This window comes from Genypterus blacodes, unplaced genomic scaffold (assembly GCF_046128005.1).
Source record: "Genypterus blacodes isolate CSIRO-AG114 ecotype Tasmania unplaced genomic scaffold, CSIRO-AGI_Gbla_v1 ptg000067l_1, whole genome shotgun sequence".
NCBI lineage: Eukaryota > Metazoa > Chordata > Actinopteri > Ophidiiformes > Ophidiidae > Genypterus > Genypterus blacodes.
The window spans coordinates 15,904,326-15,922,500 of NW_027466879.1; the positions used below are offsets into that span (position 1 = coordinate 15,904,326).

Consider the following 18,175-nt stretch of genomic DNA (forward strand, 5'->3'; position numbering starts at 1 on the left):
CGTAAATATGAGCATGAGTTGGTTATTACTGTGTCTGAAAGGGAGCTGCTCAAAGAGAGAGGGGTGAAAGAAAATAGACACTTTGCGATGCTGTTTATTGAAGCAAGAAAGGTGAAATGGATGTTTGAAGGATAGCAGAACGACAACGAGAGGGCAGAAACAGACAGGGGGGGACGGAAGTGGTGGAGAGGAAAGGACAGGGAGAAAAGTAGAGAGACATAAAAGAGAGCGATTCAGGCCAGTGTCTGTCAGGGCAGACAGGCGCAGTAGTGCCAAGTGCTCATCATCTGTACAGCAGCAACAGGAAGCAGCAGAGGCCAAAGGTCAGCCAGCTGGCCAATGGGAGTGAGTTTAATGTTGCCGATCCACCAATCAAAACTAGACAAGAGGAAACAATGAAAACAAGAGATGTTACAGCAATCAAGTAAGAGAAGAAGGTCAAAAATCAGACACAATTTTCACAGGTGTGTTATAACGACTCATTGAGAAAAGGTAAAATTCAAAGTCATTGTAATAAAAGAGCAAAAATAGGATGAACTCATTTCGCGCTCAGACAGCTTTTCACAACGCAATCTTCATGATTGAAATTCTTTGACTCTTGAAAATAAAGAGATTTATAAAGAGATACATTACACACATTCCATTATCAACAGCTGTAGGTGTTAAAGAGAAGAAACACAGAAATCACAGACTAAAACAGTATCGTAAATACACATTTGTGAAGTTCACTGATATAATGATGAGATTTCCCTCCGCTGCTTCCACCTACTTCCTCCATCCAATCTCTGCCTGTGGTCACTGTCATGCCACTTCCCACTCACAAACTCACCCTTTGACTTGTTTTCTTACACCCTCCACCCCCTCAGCTTCACCTTCCACTACACAAAATACGATTCCCCTGTTGGCTCAGAACGCTCGGCAGGATCCACACGGTAAAAAGTGTCAAAAAGGATTACACGTCTTATTCATTGGTACCAACATCTATTCAATGTAAAAATAGACACTTGACATCGTCCAAATTGGCACTTGACATCGTCCATTTACCTCTAAGTTCACAATCAAACCTGGAATCCACCATGAAGTCAAAGAGAAGCGGAACTCATACAAATCCAAATCCAAAATCTATTTCAATGATTTGATAAAGAGAAGCTCATAGTGATTAAAGTCATTCTGATTAACATTTTCTTATTTTTGTGTGTGTGAAGAGGCCCTGCCTTTTACCACAGTTTTTTTCATAAATGCCCTTCGGCTCTCTTTAAGCCTGAGGCTGGGCATGTACAGGTATGCGAGTCAAAAAGCCCTGGCGTGTCACAGATTTCAGAGCTTTATTCTATTTAATAAGATGCATGAAGAGCTGCTGTGTAGTACCTAACCACTTTAACGACAATGGGATGGAGAGGAGGGAGCTGTGTACAAAAGGAAATGTGTTTGATCATTTTATACAAAGAAAGGAAGGAGGCTGTCAGGGAGGAGAGGACAGGTTTCAGGGAAATATGTATGGAAAAGGGAGGAGAGACGATGGGGCAGCAGATAAAAGTCAGCGGGAAATTGCAAAAAAAAAGAGGTGTAAATGAGAGAATGATTAATGACATTTCCCACTGACACGTTGGGATAACAGCTTTGAGATTCTAATAACAAGGAGAAGTTACAACTGATGTCATCACCATAGTTTTGCACCTTGTTGCTCATGCTCATGCTCAGGAACTAAAGGTATTCTATGTGGTTTTGGTTTAACAGCTCAGTGTGTTGTTACCACAAACTTGTGCCGCTAATTGAGCTCATGAGATCATCCAAGGCTTTGTGATTATTAGACACTTTTTTTTCTAAATTTCTTTGTAAAGTATTTCATTGCAGTGATATGGAAGAAAAGCAGCGACAACACCCATGGATGAGTACACACTCATTCTCTCCTTTTTTGTATTCACGCGGTGTACTCTCGTGCATACACAGCACTGCATAAAATCAACAAATTACACATGCAAGCTAGCCACCGACCCACAAACAGAGTTTCATAAATAAAAAAGAAGGTATTGTATTAAAAAGATCAATATGATTTCATATCAAGGGGGTCCGTCCTGCAGGCGGAAAGTCAATATTCATAATAAAGCTTTTGAGTCACACGCGCACACACACACGCACACATGCGCACACACACACACACATATATTCCTACAGTATAAAATAGTTTGGAGGCATCAAATTGAATTATGATTTAGCATTTTCTCTCTCTCTCTCTCTCTCTCTCTCTCTCCCTCTCTCTCTCTCTCTCGTCAAGGTCCTCTGAAGTTTATCTTGGGGACTCTGTGTGTGTGTGCAGTGATACAGGTCTATACATCATATATCTCTCTGTTCTGACATGAAAATAAAAGAGTTGGAGAGATAATGGATTACTATGGACATACGCACTACATTGTCTTTGGTAGTGCGTGTGGTCGTCTCCATGGTTATCACTTGCCACACCATTTTCATTCCTCTCACTCTGCACGGTGGTAAAGCCTCTACACTTGCTGCTTATGTAATATATAAGTAAAAAAATATGTTTAAGTATAAATAAAGTATAAAACAACCTATTTGTGTGGTCTTGTCCATCTTTCGTATGAGTTCGGGTGACATTTAATCAATCCAATGACTATAATCAGATAACAAGGGGAGGACATGGCAACTCCTCTTCACACAGCATCAAAATGGGTTGTTTAATTTTCATTTAATGTTTTTCATTACAAACTACAGTATGTTTTCATTGATATGGTCCTCAGGCTTCAGGAGTCCAGTTGTCCAGTGATTTAACCCTGAATATTTAAAAACAATAAGGTTTGAATTTACTGTGAGCTTCAGGTTTATGAAGTCTTCTTCTCTGTTTAGACTTTATTTAAACCCATTGGGACCAGACAGAACGGTTAGATTCTCGCAAATTCTGCCAGTGATGTTATGCTATGCAGGCTTATGGATTGAAACAAAACAGTATTTAATAGGTCTTGGTTGAAAGACAATAAAGCGATCCTCTGAGGTTACTGCTCATTGTAAACATTGATTACGTGCTTAAGAGCTTCTGTCCTTACTCTAATTTTGAGTGTGAGGAATTTACAATATTTTTATAGTAGTTTTATTGTATTACACTATCATGTCTGTCTGAAAATTGTAAAGAATTGTAGACTGGCTGTAGGGTGGAGATGAATTCCACTTAATGTCACAGACACTTTGGAACGCTAAGAATGAATCACTCCAACTGTATTAGGAACGGCCTCATTGCTCTATTTAGCAGGGACGTTTTCATTTCGTCCCCAGGTGTAAAATGTGATGAAACTGATCAAAATGAATAGATATCAGGGGGAGAGTAGAGAATTTGCTCAAAGGAGAAGAGGATGGAAAATGATAAAAAAAAGTCTTCATCCTCCACAAACACACACAACACCCAACATGCAACATCACCCTTTATTTGTCACGGCCCCCTCACAGTCCCCTGTGCAGGATCCCTTTAACCTGCAGAAAGAGTGTGCGTGAAAGAATGCACATGCTACAATTTTCAGTTGTTTGCATCAGTTTGTATGCATCGGTCTCCCTTAAATAGATGTGTGAACATGCATGCGTGTTAGTGTGTGTGTATGTGTGTGTGAGAGAGGCAGTGAGAGAGGGAGAGCAGGTGTGATGTATCAGCTGCATGATGCTGCCACATGCTCTATTCCTTTTTCCTTCCATACCGTGTGAGATGCAGTGAACCCTCACGGGAGAGGAGCACTCAGGCGCTGGAACGCAAAGATTCTCTCATAGTTTCTCTCTCTGTGTCTGTCTCACACACATTAACACACACACGCAAGCACCCTGGCCTGAAACTCTACCCATCTGCTGATCACTACCTGTAATTAACACATCTCTCTCTCTCTCTCTCTGTGTCTCTCTCTCTGTCTCTGTCTCTGTCTCTGTCTCTCTCCCTCCTCTTCATGTTCTTCCTCTTTCCACAGACCAAGAGGGGGAAAGCATTTTTGCAACGTCCTCCCACGACTCCACGCCAAAGTTCTAGAATTCTCTCTTCCCCAGGCATCCTCTTAATTGTTCGATGCATAATGCACCACAACCTCGGTTGAAGGTGTGGTCTTTTCTGTAGCGACTGAACTGAAGTCAAAGCAGACACATGTGTATTTCTTAGTCTCTATACCTGTGAGACGCTGCTCAACATCTGTTTCAGGTATCACAGGGGTTGTGCAAAATATCTCAGGGCCATCATTGTATGTGTGGAGTAGATGTTTGTGTGTGTGTGTGTTCATTTGTGTTGTTTATTGTAACAGATTCTATGTCATAGGGGACATCTTGATGTGTTTTTTTACGATGCTGTAACCATGTGTACTGTGGCTCGGCAACGTTGTGAGTCCAAGACAAATTTTCCTAAGGGGACAATAAAGTCTATCACACCGTCTCCTATCTTGAATAGTCTGTCTGATAATTACCCATCTGTCTGCACTGTGTGGCTCAGCCTGTACAGAAGGTGCAGGATACACAAGCGCCCCCCCACACACACACGCACACACAAAGCTCAGGAGCTTTCTTCCTTCTGTTGACGCCTTCATTCATTATTTACATTCACAGCATCTTTACATGCACAAACACACCAGATTGCGCACAAACGCACGCACGCACGCACGCACGCACGCACGCACGCACGCACGCACGCACGCACGCACGCACGCACGCACGCACGCACGCACGCACGCACGCACGCACACACACACACACACACACACACACACACACAGCAATCTCACAATAAGTGTGCGCAGGTAACTGTTGGTTGTAAATAATAAACACTCTCATTTTCCCGTTTTGCTTTGTTTCCATGACCCCAAAGTTCTTAAATTCCATGTACTTTCTCACTACACACTGATTGTTTTCTAACTTCTTAAATTCAAAAAAGTCTAAGTCAGATGACTGAGCGACTGCTACGACCACATGTTCTCTCACCCATAACTTGGCTTTTCCGGTTTACACTGTATGAGGGGGGTGAATGTCTCTCTCTCTCTCTCTCTCTCTCTCTCTCCCTGTCTCTCTCTCTCTCTCTCTCTCTCTCTCTCTCTCTCTCTCTTTCAAAGTTTTTGCTAAGGGTCTCTTTTGTCAGGCTCTCTTTCACACTGCCCCGACTCTCTGGACTGGTATTTCAAAGCTCTCTCTCTCTCTCCCTCTCACACACACACATACACACTTTCAGTCATCCTGGCTGTCTGACCTTTTCCTTCTCTCTCTCTCTCCTTTGTGCTAGACAGTCCCCCTCTCCGTCTCTCTCTAACTCCGGCACATTTACACCGACATGCACTTGTTATCAACCTCTCACCCGTTTCTCCGTCTCACCATTAAACCTTACTCGCCCCTGAGAAACAGTCATTTTGAGCAAAATGAAAGCATGGTGGCGACTTTATCAGCTTGCATTAATGAGTTTGCCTGGTTTGACTTTGTTTCTAGTGAGGAGTGGTGGGTGGGGACCATTTTATGCAGCGACAACCCCTTGCCTGGTGAATTGATGCTACGGCACTGCTGAATCCAGGTGCTTCAGCCTTTCCCTGTCTCCTTTTACAGATTTCCTTGTCTGCCTATTTCTCTAAATTGCTTTAATATTGTTTATACACACTGTTTATACTCTAACGTAAAAGCAAGCAACTGCGCGGGGGAAAGGGGGTGGGGGGGCTACAGAAAACAAAGGGTAGATGTCTAATTGAGTGCAGGAGGAAACTGGGAAAGCAGCAGGATATAATGAAGGTGTTGGTGGAGTGGAGCAGGCAGCAGGGGTGCCTTGTGGAAAGCTAATGGGGGAATGTGGAGCAAAGAAACTGATGGAGATGGGCTGTGAAAACAGAAATGATGATGAGACTTCTAACTTGCCCTCACACTGGTATCCTGGGGTGTCCACTTGTGTACATGTAGCCCCTACACTCGCAACTTTCTGCTGCCTGTGTCACATTTCCACACTTACAAAAGAAATTGCGTCCACCAAATTCTGTGAAGTTGTTAGTTTCCTTTTCAAAAATCAATTTTCGCCGACATCCTGTACACACCCATAACTTAGCTTTTCTGGTTTACACACATGAGGGAGGAGAACCCCCCCCCCCCCCCCCCCCACCCCATCTTTCTATGTGTGTGTATGTATTCAGTTTCTATGAAGCAGACTACAATACAAACTAATGAAAATGTGGCTTTCACTTCATTGTGTTGATAAATACGAGCGTCTGTCTAATTCTTTTATATTTTGTAAATGCCCTTCACTCAGGATTGTTGTCTTACCTGTGCTGGCTACAGAGCTCTCCTGCTTGCACTTGCCTTTGGTGATGGACACGTCATCAATGGCAATATCCCCCTCGAAGCTTGGGCCCCGAATTCCTTCAAACACAATCTGGTTAGGAAAGAGACAGGGAGAGACAGATAGATCCTTGATATCTCACAATCAAACAGGCAGAGCCAGAGGACTCTGAAACCAGCTGTCACCACTACAGTTAATGAGGATTTCTGGCTGAATCAAACACTTAAATAATAATGAAAGATTATTGTTCCATGATTTATTTGTAGCCGATGGGCAGATACATGGCAACACCGTCCTTGTATTTCTCCCCAGCTTTCTAACCATCCATGCACATCCACGCATAACCAATAGCTCAGCAAACAATGTGCAGCTCGAACATTTGGAGCGCTTAAGCTGCATTTCTACCCCATAATCACTGCACCCATGACCGCACCTAAACACGAGACTCGTCTGAAAACTTTCCAGGCGATTCCCCCACTTTAGCCAAGCGCCATCTGGTTTTGACTGACAGCCTAATTACTGTCGCGTACCAAGGCACCAAAAGCCCATCGCACCCAGCTAATCAAAAACCAAGCATATTCTATCTGGAATATGTGGGCGAACCGCAAACAAACACAGAAAGTTTCTTCCAAAGAATAACAAAAACATCTCTTACAACTGTAGCAGGCATTTAAATAACCCACCGGTTTACTCTGTGATCATTTTTGAGAGATTTTCACTTCTACAATAATAGAATCTCGATGATATGTTACGGTCTATGGAGGTTTTCAAGCATCTGTAGTTCAACTGAAGCTGCTGTTGCAACATCATCCATGTAATTCTAATAAATGGTTGTAGTTGTACTGGACAGGTCTGAGTACATGTTTGAATATGAATTCCGCCTCCATTCTCCATAAACCATCTGATGCATGCCGGCAAACAAGTGAGCGAGCGCTTTGCAGGTGCGCAACAGCAGAGGCAGAGGTGCATGCATGAGTGGATTAAGTGAAATTACAGACTTTACTGCCTACGTATTGGAGTAGAACAGAGTTGTGACTGAAGCCGTCTTTACACGGGCCATTTAACGCACAGCAGACCCGGGGATCCATTTGTGTGTAAACGTATCAAGCCGGGGAGACGGTGGGTTAAATTAACCCATTTCTGACCCACCAAGGAAAACAAAAGCCCCGTCGACCCCAATTACGTGAAAATGAGAGCTGAAGAACAGGAGCAAATACCATGGTAACCATCTGCCCCTGCTCAGGCTTTTTCATTACCTGTCGCCTGATCTGTGGACACTGTGCAGTCTGCACATAACAGCAATGTCAGTTTGAAGTATCAAAGCTAAATTCATGGGGCAGATACCAATAATGTATTCATTGCCGTAGTCAAGGACCAGGGTTACTGTGTGTGCAAGTCATTTTCCCAGTTCACCTATGCAGTTTGAACAGGATCAGCCAGGTTATGGGTGTGTAGAGGATGTTGGTGAAAGGGAAGCTATCAATGTCACAAAATTGGTGAATCCAATTATTTGTATGTATATTCTATTAAGCCTCAGTCAAATCATTGGAAATAACCTCGAGGAAGAACACCGAGCTATTTCCTGCTTCTTGGACCTGTAGTGCACTCGTCTCCAATTGGTTGGTTGGACGCCTGTGTGATGGGCAAAAGCACTTGGTACTTCAGTGTAGTCTCTCACAGTTCAAAGTTGAAATTTCGAACAATTCAGCCTGAATTCAAGATAGTTTAGCAAAGGCAAAAGTCGTCATCCTTCTCCACCGACGCGTCAATAGTTTTTTACTAAATACAGATGCCATTGTTCGTGGGTGGAAATGTGGAAGGCCTTGACCATGTCATCATAGAGTGACCGCTAATTTTTATTTTGTCTGCAGTGCTGTTTTCACCCCTCTTAGAGAAACAACAACAGTTAATGACAGTGTTCCACTCCAAGTCAGAAAATGAAAAAAATTAGGTAAAAGTCAAAAGTATTCACTGAATATTTATCATAAGTACAAGTATGGATACAGAAACGTCAAGACAGAGTACTGTATTGTACCTTTATTGGGTACTGCCCCAGTGACAAAGTTTTTGTACTTTAATAGGTACAGTCCTACATTTCCAGTGGGTATTGCAAAATCTGTTGCACAAATTTGCCAACAAATTAATCACCCGACTGACGATTGCACAGCCTGTCTCACATGAAGCTGCTCCCAATGTGCCAGCGTAGACACAGCTAGCCTCAGTTAATAAACTACTTTTTCTTCCTCTTCATCTTCGTTCTCACTCTTTGGGCTCTTGTGACAAAGTGCCTGTGAAATTACATTCATAAAGGGGAGGGAAACACGGGACAAAACAGTGCCACCTTGCTCCCATTTGCCTTGTAGTTGGGTCCCAGAAATAGAGAATAACAGTTTTAGGAATTAGGAGGACCATGAAAGTGATTGGACTGGATAAAGTGTCTACCTGGATGCCTGATTTATGAAGAGAGGTTATTTGATTTGATAGGCAAAGTGTAGCTGTGAGGGGAAAACTGTGGCAGCGCAGGGAAGAAGCTAATTGGTCAAAAGGCTGTGGTAGTCTAACTTATTAATGTTTCAGTCCTGCTTCTGTGAATACACACAAACACACTAATGCACACAATGCAACAGGACTGCGGCAGCACTTTGTTTTATTTATGTGCTCATGCCTCCTCTAGTCCGATTCTCCATGTAAATTTGCATCACTAATATAAGCCCAGCAAACCACAGGCTCCCTCTAGCCCGCTGAACAAATACACAAACTCCAATATGCACCATTGCTTGCATGTCTTATCTTGAGCAATGCACCATTAAATCTGTACACCTTCAAGCATGTATGCATTAAAAAGTTGACGCACTCAGTACGTGCCAGGTTGTTGTGTAATTGCAGGTGATGGAAAAAATAATTGGGAGGACGACACTCAGACTCCAGCACAGCCTGGAGATATTACATTACATTACGAGCATTTAGCAGACGCTTTTATCCAAAGCGACTTACATTACATTACCACCCAGTAAGTTACAGAGGGGGGAGCAATTGAGGGTTCGGTGCCTTGCTCAGGGGCACCTCGGCAGGGACTCGAGACAGCAACCCTCCGGTGTCCAAGTGGAAGCTCTACCACTGAGCCATTGCCTCCCTATATATGAACAGCACACCTGACTGTCTTTATACATAACTACCTCCCCTCTACCAACACCATCACACTAGATAGTTCAAGTAAAAGAGTTTTCTCAAAAATATTCAACAGAATTGCACAGCAAAATGAAACAAAGAATTATGCAATTCATATGTATGCACTTATTTTGAGCTAGAAACTGGCTGGGAAATGATGAGATGATGATGATTTTTAAGAACTATTAATGTGTTTTCCATTAAAATGAATTTAACATGTTTGACAAATCATATTATTTCTGTGCAATCCTCCATTTCCTCTTGAAGTAAATTCTCAAAGAAACAAGAAATTCACACGGGAACTTGGAGACCTCACTGCTAAATCTAATGTATCTGACATTTAACTTTGGCATTTACCAGAAGCCAAATACTTTCACACAATTCAATGTTTTGCAAAATGTATTTATTGAAAAATGTGTTCTCTCTAGATGTCAAAGTTTGCAGTATGGGATGGCAAAAAGAGACTATGCGTGTGTGAGGAAGACATAGCGAGTGATGGACAGCTTGTGTGTGTGTGTGTGTGTGTGTATGTGTGTGTGTGTGTGTGTGTGTGTGTGTGTGTGTGTGTGTGTGTGTGTGCGACTAAATGCATGATCAAATGGTGTACAGTCAAGTGTCGGTTGGAGATGTGAATGAGCCATTTTGTCGAGCGTTGTAACCTTTCATTTCATCATCCATTGATGTGAACTGCCCACATACTAGACTAGAGGTGAGAGAGAGAGAGAGAGAGAGAGAGAGAGAGAGAGAGAGAGAGAGAGAGAGAGAGAGAGAGAGAGAGCTTTGAAATACCAGTCCAGAGAGTCGGTGCAGTGTGAAGCAGATAAATGTGGGTTGGCCTGGTTTCTAACAAGCCCCCCAGGTACTAAACACTGCGAGGAACACAGATGGCCTCTGGGTAATCCACAGAGGAGTGATCTGGGACGCAAATAATCTATCACAGCATTTTACCTCTTTTTGCCATTCACTTGATTTCATATTTAACCACAATTCATACTTGATAGTTGATCCCAAGGAATAAATTTCATCAAGGGCAAATATTTTCATAAAATCATCAGAACACTGTGTTTCCTTTACGATGGGGCAGAGAGACGCCTCTAGATGATGGCAGATGGTAATTTGATGACGTATTAAAAAAATTGTCAGGGGTAATGGCATTTGATACACTGACTTCCATAATATAGTGCTAATTTTGTTGATACAGTATATATGCAACCAAAACAGAGAGGCTCAATTTTCCTCAAACATGCAATGAACCCAAATCAAGTTCAAATTGACTTGTGAAGCAGGAGATGAAGGTTTAAAGTTGCATGTTTTTTTATTTGCTGGCTTCAACATCGCTCACAGTAATGCCTTCTATGAACGCAAATGATTGATTCAGCTAATGCACTTGGTTTACAGAGGGAGAAAGGAAAGCTGTCTTCAAAAGATTCATTACTTTCGTTGGATGGAGCACAAAGATTGGGGAAATGCAGAGACGAGTGGCAGCACCTCAAACGCCTTCAGTGCACGCAGCCTCTGAGCTGCTGTGCAGAAGACGAGAAATGTTGTGTTCTCCATGGACACGCTCTCGACTTGAAGCAGAGATTAATGCAACAAGCTTCACAACGCAGTCACAGAGGCTCATACAGGCTGTGGAACCAAAAAACATCCACTTCAAGAAACATCCCACAGGAAAAAGAGCTGAATTCTGAAATCATGTGCGTGTTATTCAAAACAGAAATTCCAGATTCAAAAAACATGAGCTTTGTATTTATAATGGGGATTTCAGTTATTGGTTACATAAAGTGTAGTTAAATCCAAACCTTTCCCCTAAATATGGATAAACAAAAACAAGAGGCGGATCAGGAGGAAGACAATGAGACTTATCCATGAAGCAACACTCTAGTTCCTTTGCATTTAAAGCTACAGACAAGCATGACAAACAGATGTGCTGCAGCATTCCCGATCATACGAAGAGATCAAGGAATCTTCATGCGAGAAGGATAAGTAGAGCCGAGTATCATCAGCATACTGCAGTAGCGATGAGAAACCATGTCAGTGCATGATTGCACCTAGTGAGGTGGTTTACACAGAGAAGTGAGGCTGAAGCACTGAAACCTGAGCTACTGCAGTGCACAAGGAGGGCAATCATTGCCACCTTCACCGCTACAACAAAGAGATTATCAGACTCAAATCACAGGAAAACAGGTCCTGAGAGGCAACTGAGAGGTCATGGAAGACATTAGCTGTAGTGTGCTGCTACCTGCTGCATGTACAGAAATGCACCCAACTATTCTACTATTCTGTCTTTATCACTAAACAGCGATACAGCTTGACTTCAACATGCTGTCAGTCGTCGCGATGTGGAAATGCTACAGTTTCTAACATTGATAGGATTCCTAGAGAAGTATTCAAATAATTGATTTCCCAAACGACAAAAAAAGACACAAATTAAGGATTTTTGAGGATGTTTTTTCTTTCTAAATTGTAAAAACAACCAGTAAACACTAACAACAGCCTACATACATTCTATCAATCAATCAATCAATGCAATAGTATATATAGTGCTGGTTTTGAGATCCAAGTCCTCAAATCTGTATTTCTGACAAAACAACACCTTTAGACTAAATGAAGCAACTGTTCATAAATTCAATTTGTAGAAAGGAAGCCACACCGACCGGATCACATTATTTAATTATCATAATTCCCTAAAAGACAAAGTGCAAGAGAGAGTTTGAGGATGAAAGAAGACGTGTCAAATGGAGGAACAGCTGGAACAGAATGTGGGCGAAAAGGAGTGAAAGAGACAAAGGGAGGACAAGGAAGATGGGCTATGGGTGAAAGGTGGAGAGAGAGAAACAGAGAAAAGAAAAAGAGAGATGTAGTATCCACCCTTCGTACTTCATTCCCTACGGGAGCTTGATACATGACAGGATGTGGAAAGAAGGCAGGAAGTGCAAGAGAAGTGAAGAGAGAGAGAGAGAAGTAACAAAGTGTGTTTATCATCTCGTCTCCTCTGGCTGGTGCAGGGATCAAGGCTGCGTGCTGTCTACATTATTTAACAACTCTATTTGTACCACAGCAGAGGTTTGTGTGTGTGTGTTTGCGTGCGTGCGTGTGTGCGTGCGTGTGTTAAACGGAGCCAACCTGAGAGATGAAATCCCTCTTAAAGTGACTGTCAAGAAATGTTTATTACATGACATCACATGAACATTTTACATTATCATTGATCTGAATTCGATTACATTAGTACAGCTTTATAGTAAAGTAGTGTGTGGTTGTTGTTGTTGTTGATGATCAGCACATCACCATCATCATGTGATTTTAGGGTGTGGAGGTGACCGAAAAAATAAAAGAGAATTAGCAGGGTCTGATGTGACAGAGTTCACTAGCAACAGTTAGACTACATATGTATGAGAACTGTATGGCTGCCTCTCTCATGTGTTTACATGAGGATGAACAGGACTAAAGTAAAAGTGAAGGATTCTTTGCAGCACTGTGTACTGATTTGCAGATTGCGCAGGTGTTCTTAATAAAGTGGTCACTTTGGGTTTATGAGGCAACCTTCTGTTGCCAAGGAAACAATCCCCCTCCTGCATGCATCCATCCTCATCCATACATCCTCCACCCCCTATGTTGCATGACTCACATTACAAATTGGGTAATGAATATTTTAAATGCACTAAGTGCTTTATTAATGATAATGATGCACATATGCACACACTGAAATGTCCTTCTTGTCCACACACCACGTCGTGACTGTATACACACAAAATAGACACACACACACACACACACACAGTTCACTGCGTTATCCTTGCTGTCTTCTTCTTGACTTAAGAATTAGTGTTGATGACCACCAGCCTCTGGTGTCGACACCAATTAGGTTGCATATGCTAACAGTCCATATTCAGTACATTGTGAAAAGGTCAATGTCTCTCATGTGTCAGCCTCTCTTGACACAGTGTGTGTAGATGCTTTTTTGTGAACAAGCTCTCTGCATGTGTTTTCATCTGTCTGTCTGCCTTGGTGTAGTGTAAAGTAAGCAGGTGGTGTTTCTATTTCCAGCTCTGGGAGATAGTGGCTTCAATAGTTTATCTCTATCTTTCCCTTTCAGCCCCTAACCTGCTTTTTGCCTTTTTACTGACCTTGGTCCTCTTTGCCAACGCCCTTTTCAAGCCTACAACTCACTCAACACATATAAATAAATGGAAACACAAACGTCAAAGTGCTATTTAAACACCTCGTGTTCACTAAACTATCAATCAAAAGTATTTTATACTTTCATACTTTTGGTGCATCCTTTACAACTGGAAGAACAGCGATGGAGAAGAGTGCAGATCAGACTGAGGGCTGTGGCTGTGTTCATGCATGAATGTTCTTCATCATTTGCTGGCCTGTGTTTATTATAGCTCTGGCAGGAATGGTTTCACATGGCTCCATGGCCATGGATCAAATGTGTTGTATGTGACTTTGTTTGTGGGTGGTGTAGTGGAGTGCGACTGGGAGACGGGGTGTGTGTCTGTGCGAGGCAGATTAATAAGTGACTCAAGATGCAAATATAAAATACAGCATACCTACTGTTTGAGACAGATTCTTCCCTGTTTTGGTGAATGAAACATGATGTTGCAGAGGCATAGTTAATGAAGAGCAAATGTAGCCTCTAGCCAAGGCCTTCAGCCCACATTCATCATGGATTCAATTTCCCCCATGCACGTACAGAGAATATCTGGAATCATTACAACACAACTAGCAGGCATCCCCTGCTCATAAATAAGCCTGTTAATTGACCTGTCATAGCTAATTGCTGCAGGGGATAAGAGACTCCCGTGTGTGTCTGCATGTGTGTGTATGTGTGTGAATGTACAAAAGTGTTTATTCATGTGATTGTGTTCTAAAGATACTGTAAGCAGAGAAGATACAGCGTATGGAATGGTGAAGAAATGCAGACAGACTATGTGTGTGGCTGAGTAAATGGAGACTTGGACAGTTGAAGACTTTGTTTTGTGAAAGTGTTGATTTTAGGACCATTAGTCATCAGCCCTGAGACAGCAGGGTGTAAAGAGGACATAGTTTAACATCGACCAACTGGTTGGCCTGTCCCAACACAGGGCCGGAGAGATAAGCTGAGAGAAACACAAAAAAAACAGAGAGAAAGACACACTAGCTCAGACAAAAACACTGAGATCACCATTATCTTTGCTCAGACATTTTCCTCCCTAACCCATTGTAAACTTACAAAGACAGGCACAAATGCACACGCATACCCATAAAAACAAACACACACACACACACACACACACAAAGCCATACATGAATTTCAATAGGGGCTGTCCACCTCCAATATTTTGACATGGACTGCACGTGTACTAGAAAAGCTGAATGGATTTTCTGTTCTGAGGCTGTGCAAGTTGATCCATTGTAAAAACATTTTTTAAAGAGAGGATAAAGACAGTAAGACGTGTTAAAACTCTCCCAGAGAAATTTCTCTGACTGACAGAATCATATCGGTGAGACAGACCTATGAAGGCCAAGACAAAATGAGGGGAGAAATGCACTGATGTGGTCACACACACAGCATTTCTAATTTATTGTGGTATAACGTGTATAACTTGTCTGTGACCGCTTTGAGTATAATCCAGTATTAAGTCATTCAATTTACTCCAGCCACATTCTAAGAAAGAGGTGCTTAATGAAGAAGTGCAGCCGTTTCAGAGCAGAACACACAGTTCGTCTGTGTTATACCAACACTTATTCTGCTACAGTATGTGCATCTCACAGATAATTCTCCCCACTCCATTAACTGTGTGAAATGTAACTCTGCAGCGCTGCTTGAGTTGGTGAGCATGTAAGGAAAACACATCAATTTTAAGCACAGCTATCTAGAAGCACCCCTTGGGCTTAATTTGAGCTCGGTCCGAGATGGTTTCCACCAGTTCCTAATCAAGTTTAAACACAGCAATGGGACGAGAGCCTTAAATGAGTAGCTACAGCATCCTTAGCTCAACAAATTAAATATGACAAGCTGCATATTGGCCCAGACGCACCTAAAGCTGCAAATCTTGTTGCCCATGTACATTTTTCTTCAGCAGTTAAAGTAATATTGCAGCATACGTAAATCTACTTTAAATTAACTCTGCTGCATTCACTCAAATACCTTCCAGTATTTATTTTCAGCGCCTTATCCTGAGGTCGTGACAGTTGCGAGCTGTACGCATCTTCAGGGTAAGACTTTGTTCTCTGCTTTGAGATCAGCACATTCTTGATGGAGTGAATAATCCTCTAGTTGCTTAGTGGATCAGTTTGCTGCTGCCATTCAGCAGAAAATGAGCTCACTTGTCCTCATTTATCAATATTTTCCTCAAGTTGCAAAACCGTCAACACGCCGTGGCCACATTTATGTAATAAATGAAAAAGGTACTCTTGCATATAGGCTTGGGATGACCTCATAATCAACCTTGTTCAAAGGCTTTCAACACAAATTGTTTGAAGATGTCGAGCTTCTATTTTCTGGAAATATTTTGCTCGGTAAGGATTTAGGGGATTTTGGAAATGAGTTAACTTTTATAACAAGTTTAGATAGATAACAATTTCACCAAAAAACTCTATATTTATTTCGGTTGCATTGATTTGTTTATGTTGTTTGTTTGTTGCAGATGGGAAGTAAAATGGATCACTGTACCTGGAAGGGTCCACTGGGGCTGATGTCGAAGAATGCTTTCATCCAATCAGGACCCTGATGACCAGACCTGGCCCATGCCACAGAGTCCACAGAGGCGATACTTCTCACTCTCAGCAGCACATTCAGGGTCCCTATAAGAAGTACACACACATGATGATCTGTCAGCAAAGACTGAGCAGTGGTGTATGGCGTGAAAATACCCATTTAGTAGAATGTGGCAGGACAGCAGTGATTCAAGAGTAGAAATAGAATGCCTAACTTTAGATTTAATGTGATAATATGGTCATCGAATTTTCGAAATGCAGGATGTTGGGAGTGAGTTTGGAAAGCAAATGGAGAGGAAGGAAAGACACTTTATAAAAAAGAAGGAGGGCAAGTGGCAGAAATGGACGTGACGAAGACAGGGAGGCAAGTGAGAAGATGTCAAAAGACAACGGGCACGTCTAAAATGTGGCAGAGGTGGCAGGAGCCGCCCCTAAAATATCTCTGCAAACTGAAAATCACATATAATTGGCTGATGCCCGTCACACAGGCACATTTTATTTTAAAACTGTGATGCAGAGGGAAACAGCCGGCACAGCCAGAGATGTTTCAGATCATTGAAAAGAAAGAAATCTACATGTATATTGATGTTGGGAAAATTGTTGGGGATTTGTCTGTGAGCGCGAGTGTGAAATGCCATAATCAGTGACCCCTTCCTTTCCTCACTGCTCCACCATTCAACAGGAAGCAGCGGAGCGAGAGAATGACAGCAGCCAGGATGGGAGTGAGAGCGGGGGAGGGAAGAAAGATTTCAAACTGATTGAGGTTGGTTTACAGCTTCATCTTCGACGCTGTGCTGTCACATGACGTCGGGATGAAATCACTGAACAATTTCTCACAACTATGGGAATGTGACTGTTCTGAAAGACAAAGAGTCCATTGTTCCAAATCCTGAAAACAACAAGCCGAAGAGAGTGAAAGTGTGTGAGCCAGGGAGTTTTACAAATACTGGCCACACCCCCACCTTTCCCCTGGTCTCTGAAATGTGATGGAATCATTCATCTTCTTAACGATCCTCAGCCAGCTGCTAATTGGAACATTAACCAACCACCAGTCTCTTAAGCAAACTAACAGGCAGGAGGCACAACATCAGAGCCCACGCATTTACACTAAGTATACTGTAGGAGTGTGTCTGTGAGTGTAAATGAGTTTGCGTGTATAGTTGTGCTTGTGGTGCATGTGGGTGAATGTTTGTGAACATTATTTCTTTTATTTCGACAAGTTTCAGTGCAGTAATTTAGTAGTTTTCATTAAGCAGATGATCACTGATGTCTACATTTGCAGTCAAAACCAAAAATTTGCACGCTGCTTTAACTGTATTAACTTTGTGAGCAATAAAGCTTAACTTGAGATTGTGTTAGCATGAGAGCTCGGATTCTAATTGAACCTGTCTGACATACAAACTCAGACTGATAAAACCATTAACTTGATGTTCTTATTTTCAGGTTTAATACTGTGTAAATGTCAGAGTTCATTTGGTATATAAAGGACTATTAAGGATATTAATGACTTGTCTGTTCATCTGAGTGTTGGCAGTTCCTGTTGTCTCCCATATGTGTGTTGAAGTGTCCTTGAGCAAGACACTGAACCCCTAACCACAGCTGTAATGTAATCATTCAAAGGATTATAACCATGCATTCCTGAGACTCATAGTCTCAATCAACACACACACGCACGCACACACGCATGCACACACACACGCACACACACACACTCTCACACACACACACTTTCTCTCTCCTGGCAGAGGAAAGGAAAAAGGAACTGATAAGCAGTGTATTGATTGGACTGAGGTGAAACAGAGTGTGTTGGCGTGAGTGTCAGAAATGCAAAGGAGAAGTCACAGCTCTATCAGGCCACTTCACTGAAGAGTCTTGAGTGGCAAAGACGCACACACACACAGGAATTACTCAGGGCTGCACTTGCTGAACCCTGACAAAGCTCAGACTGTTTCTACTCTGACATTAACAGTATTTGTTCAGTCCCTAAATTACAACGGTGGCGGTTATTCAACATCAAGGAAC

The 18,175-nt window shown here is 42.2% G+C and overlaps 1 protein-coding gene across 1 annotated transcript in view; it reads right to left on the minus strand.

The window, feature by feature from the left end:
* Nucleotides 1-269: 269 nt before the first annotated feature.
* The window catches only part of mdga1 (MAM domain containing glycosylphosphatidylinositol anchor 1), a 96,649-nt gene continuing 78,743 nt past the window's right edge, over nucleotides 270-18,175 (minus strand). Inside the window, exons 14-16 of the mRNA XM_076156069.1 lie at nucleotides 16,110-16,240; nucleotides 6,247-6,373; nucleotides 270-378 (exon numbers count right to left, since the gene is read on the minus strand). Of these exons, the coding sequence (XP_076012184.1) occupies nucleotides 284-378; nucleotides 6,247-6,373; nucleotides 16,110-16,240 (353 nt within the window). The 3' untranslated portion in view covers nucleotides 270-283. The remainder of the gene's footprint in view (nucleotides 379-6,246; nucleotides 6,374-16,109; nucleotides 16,241-18,175) is intronic.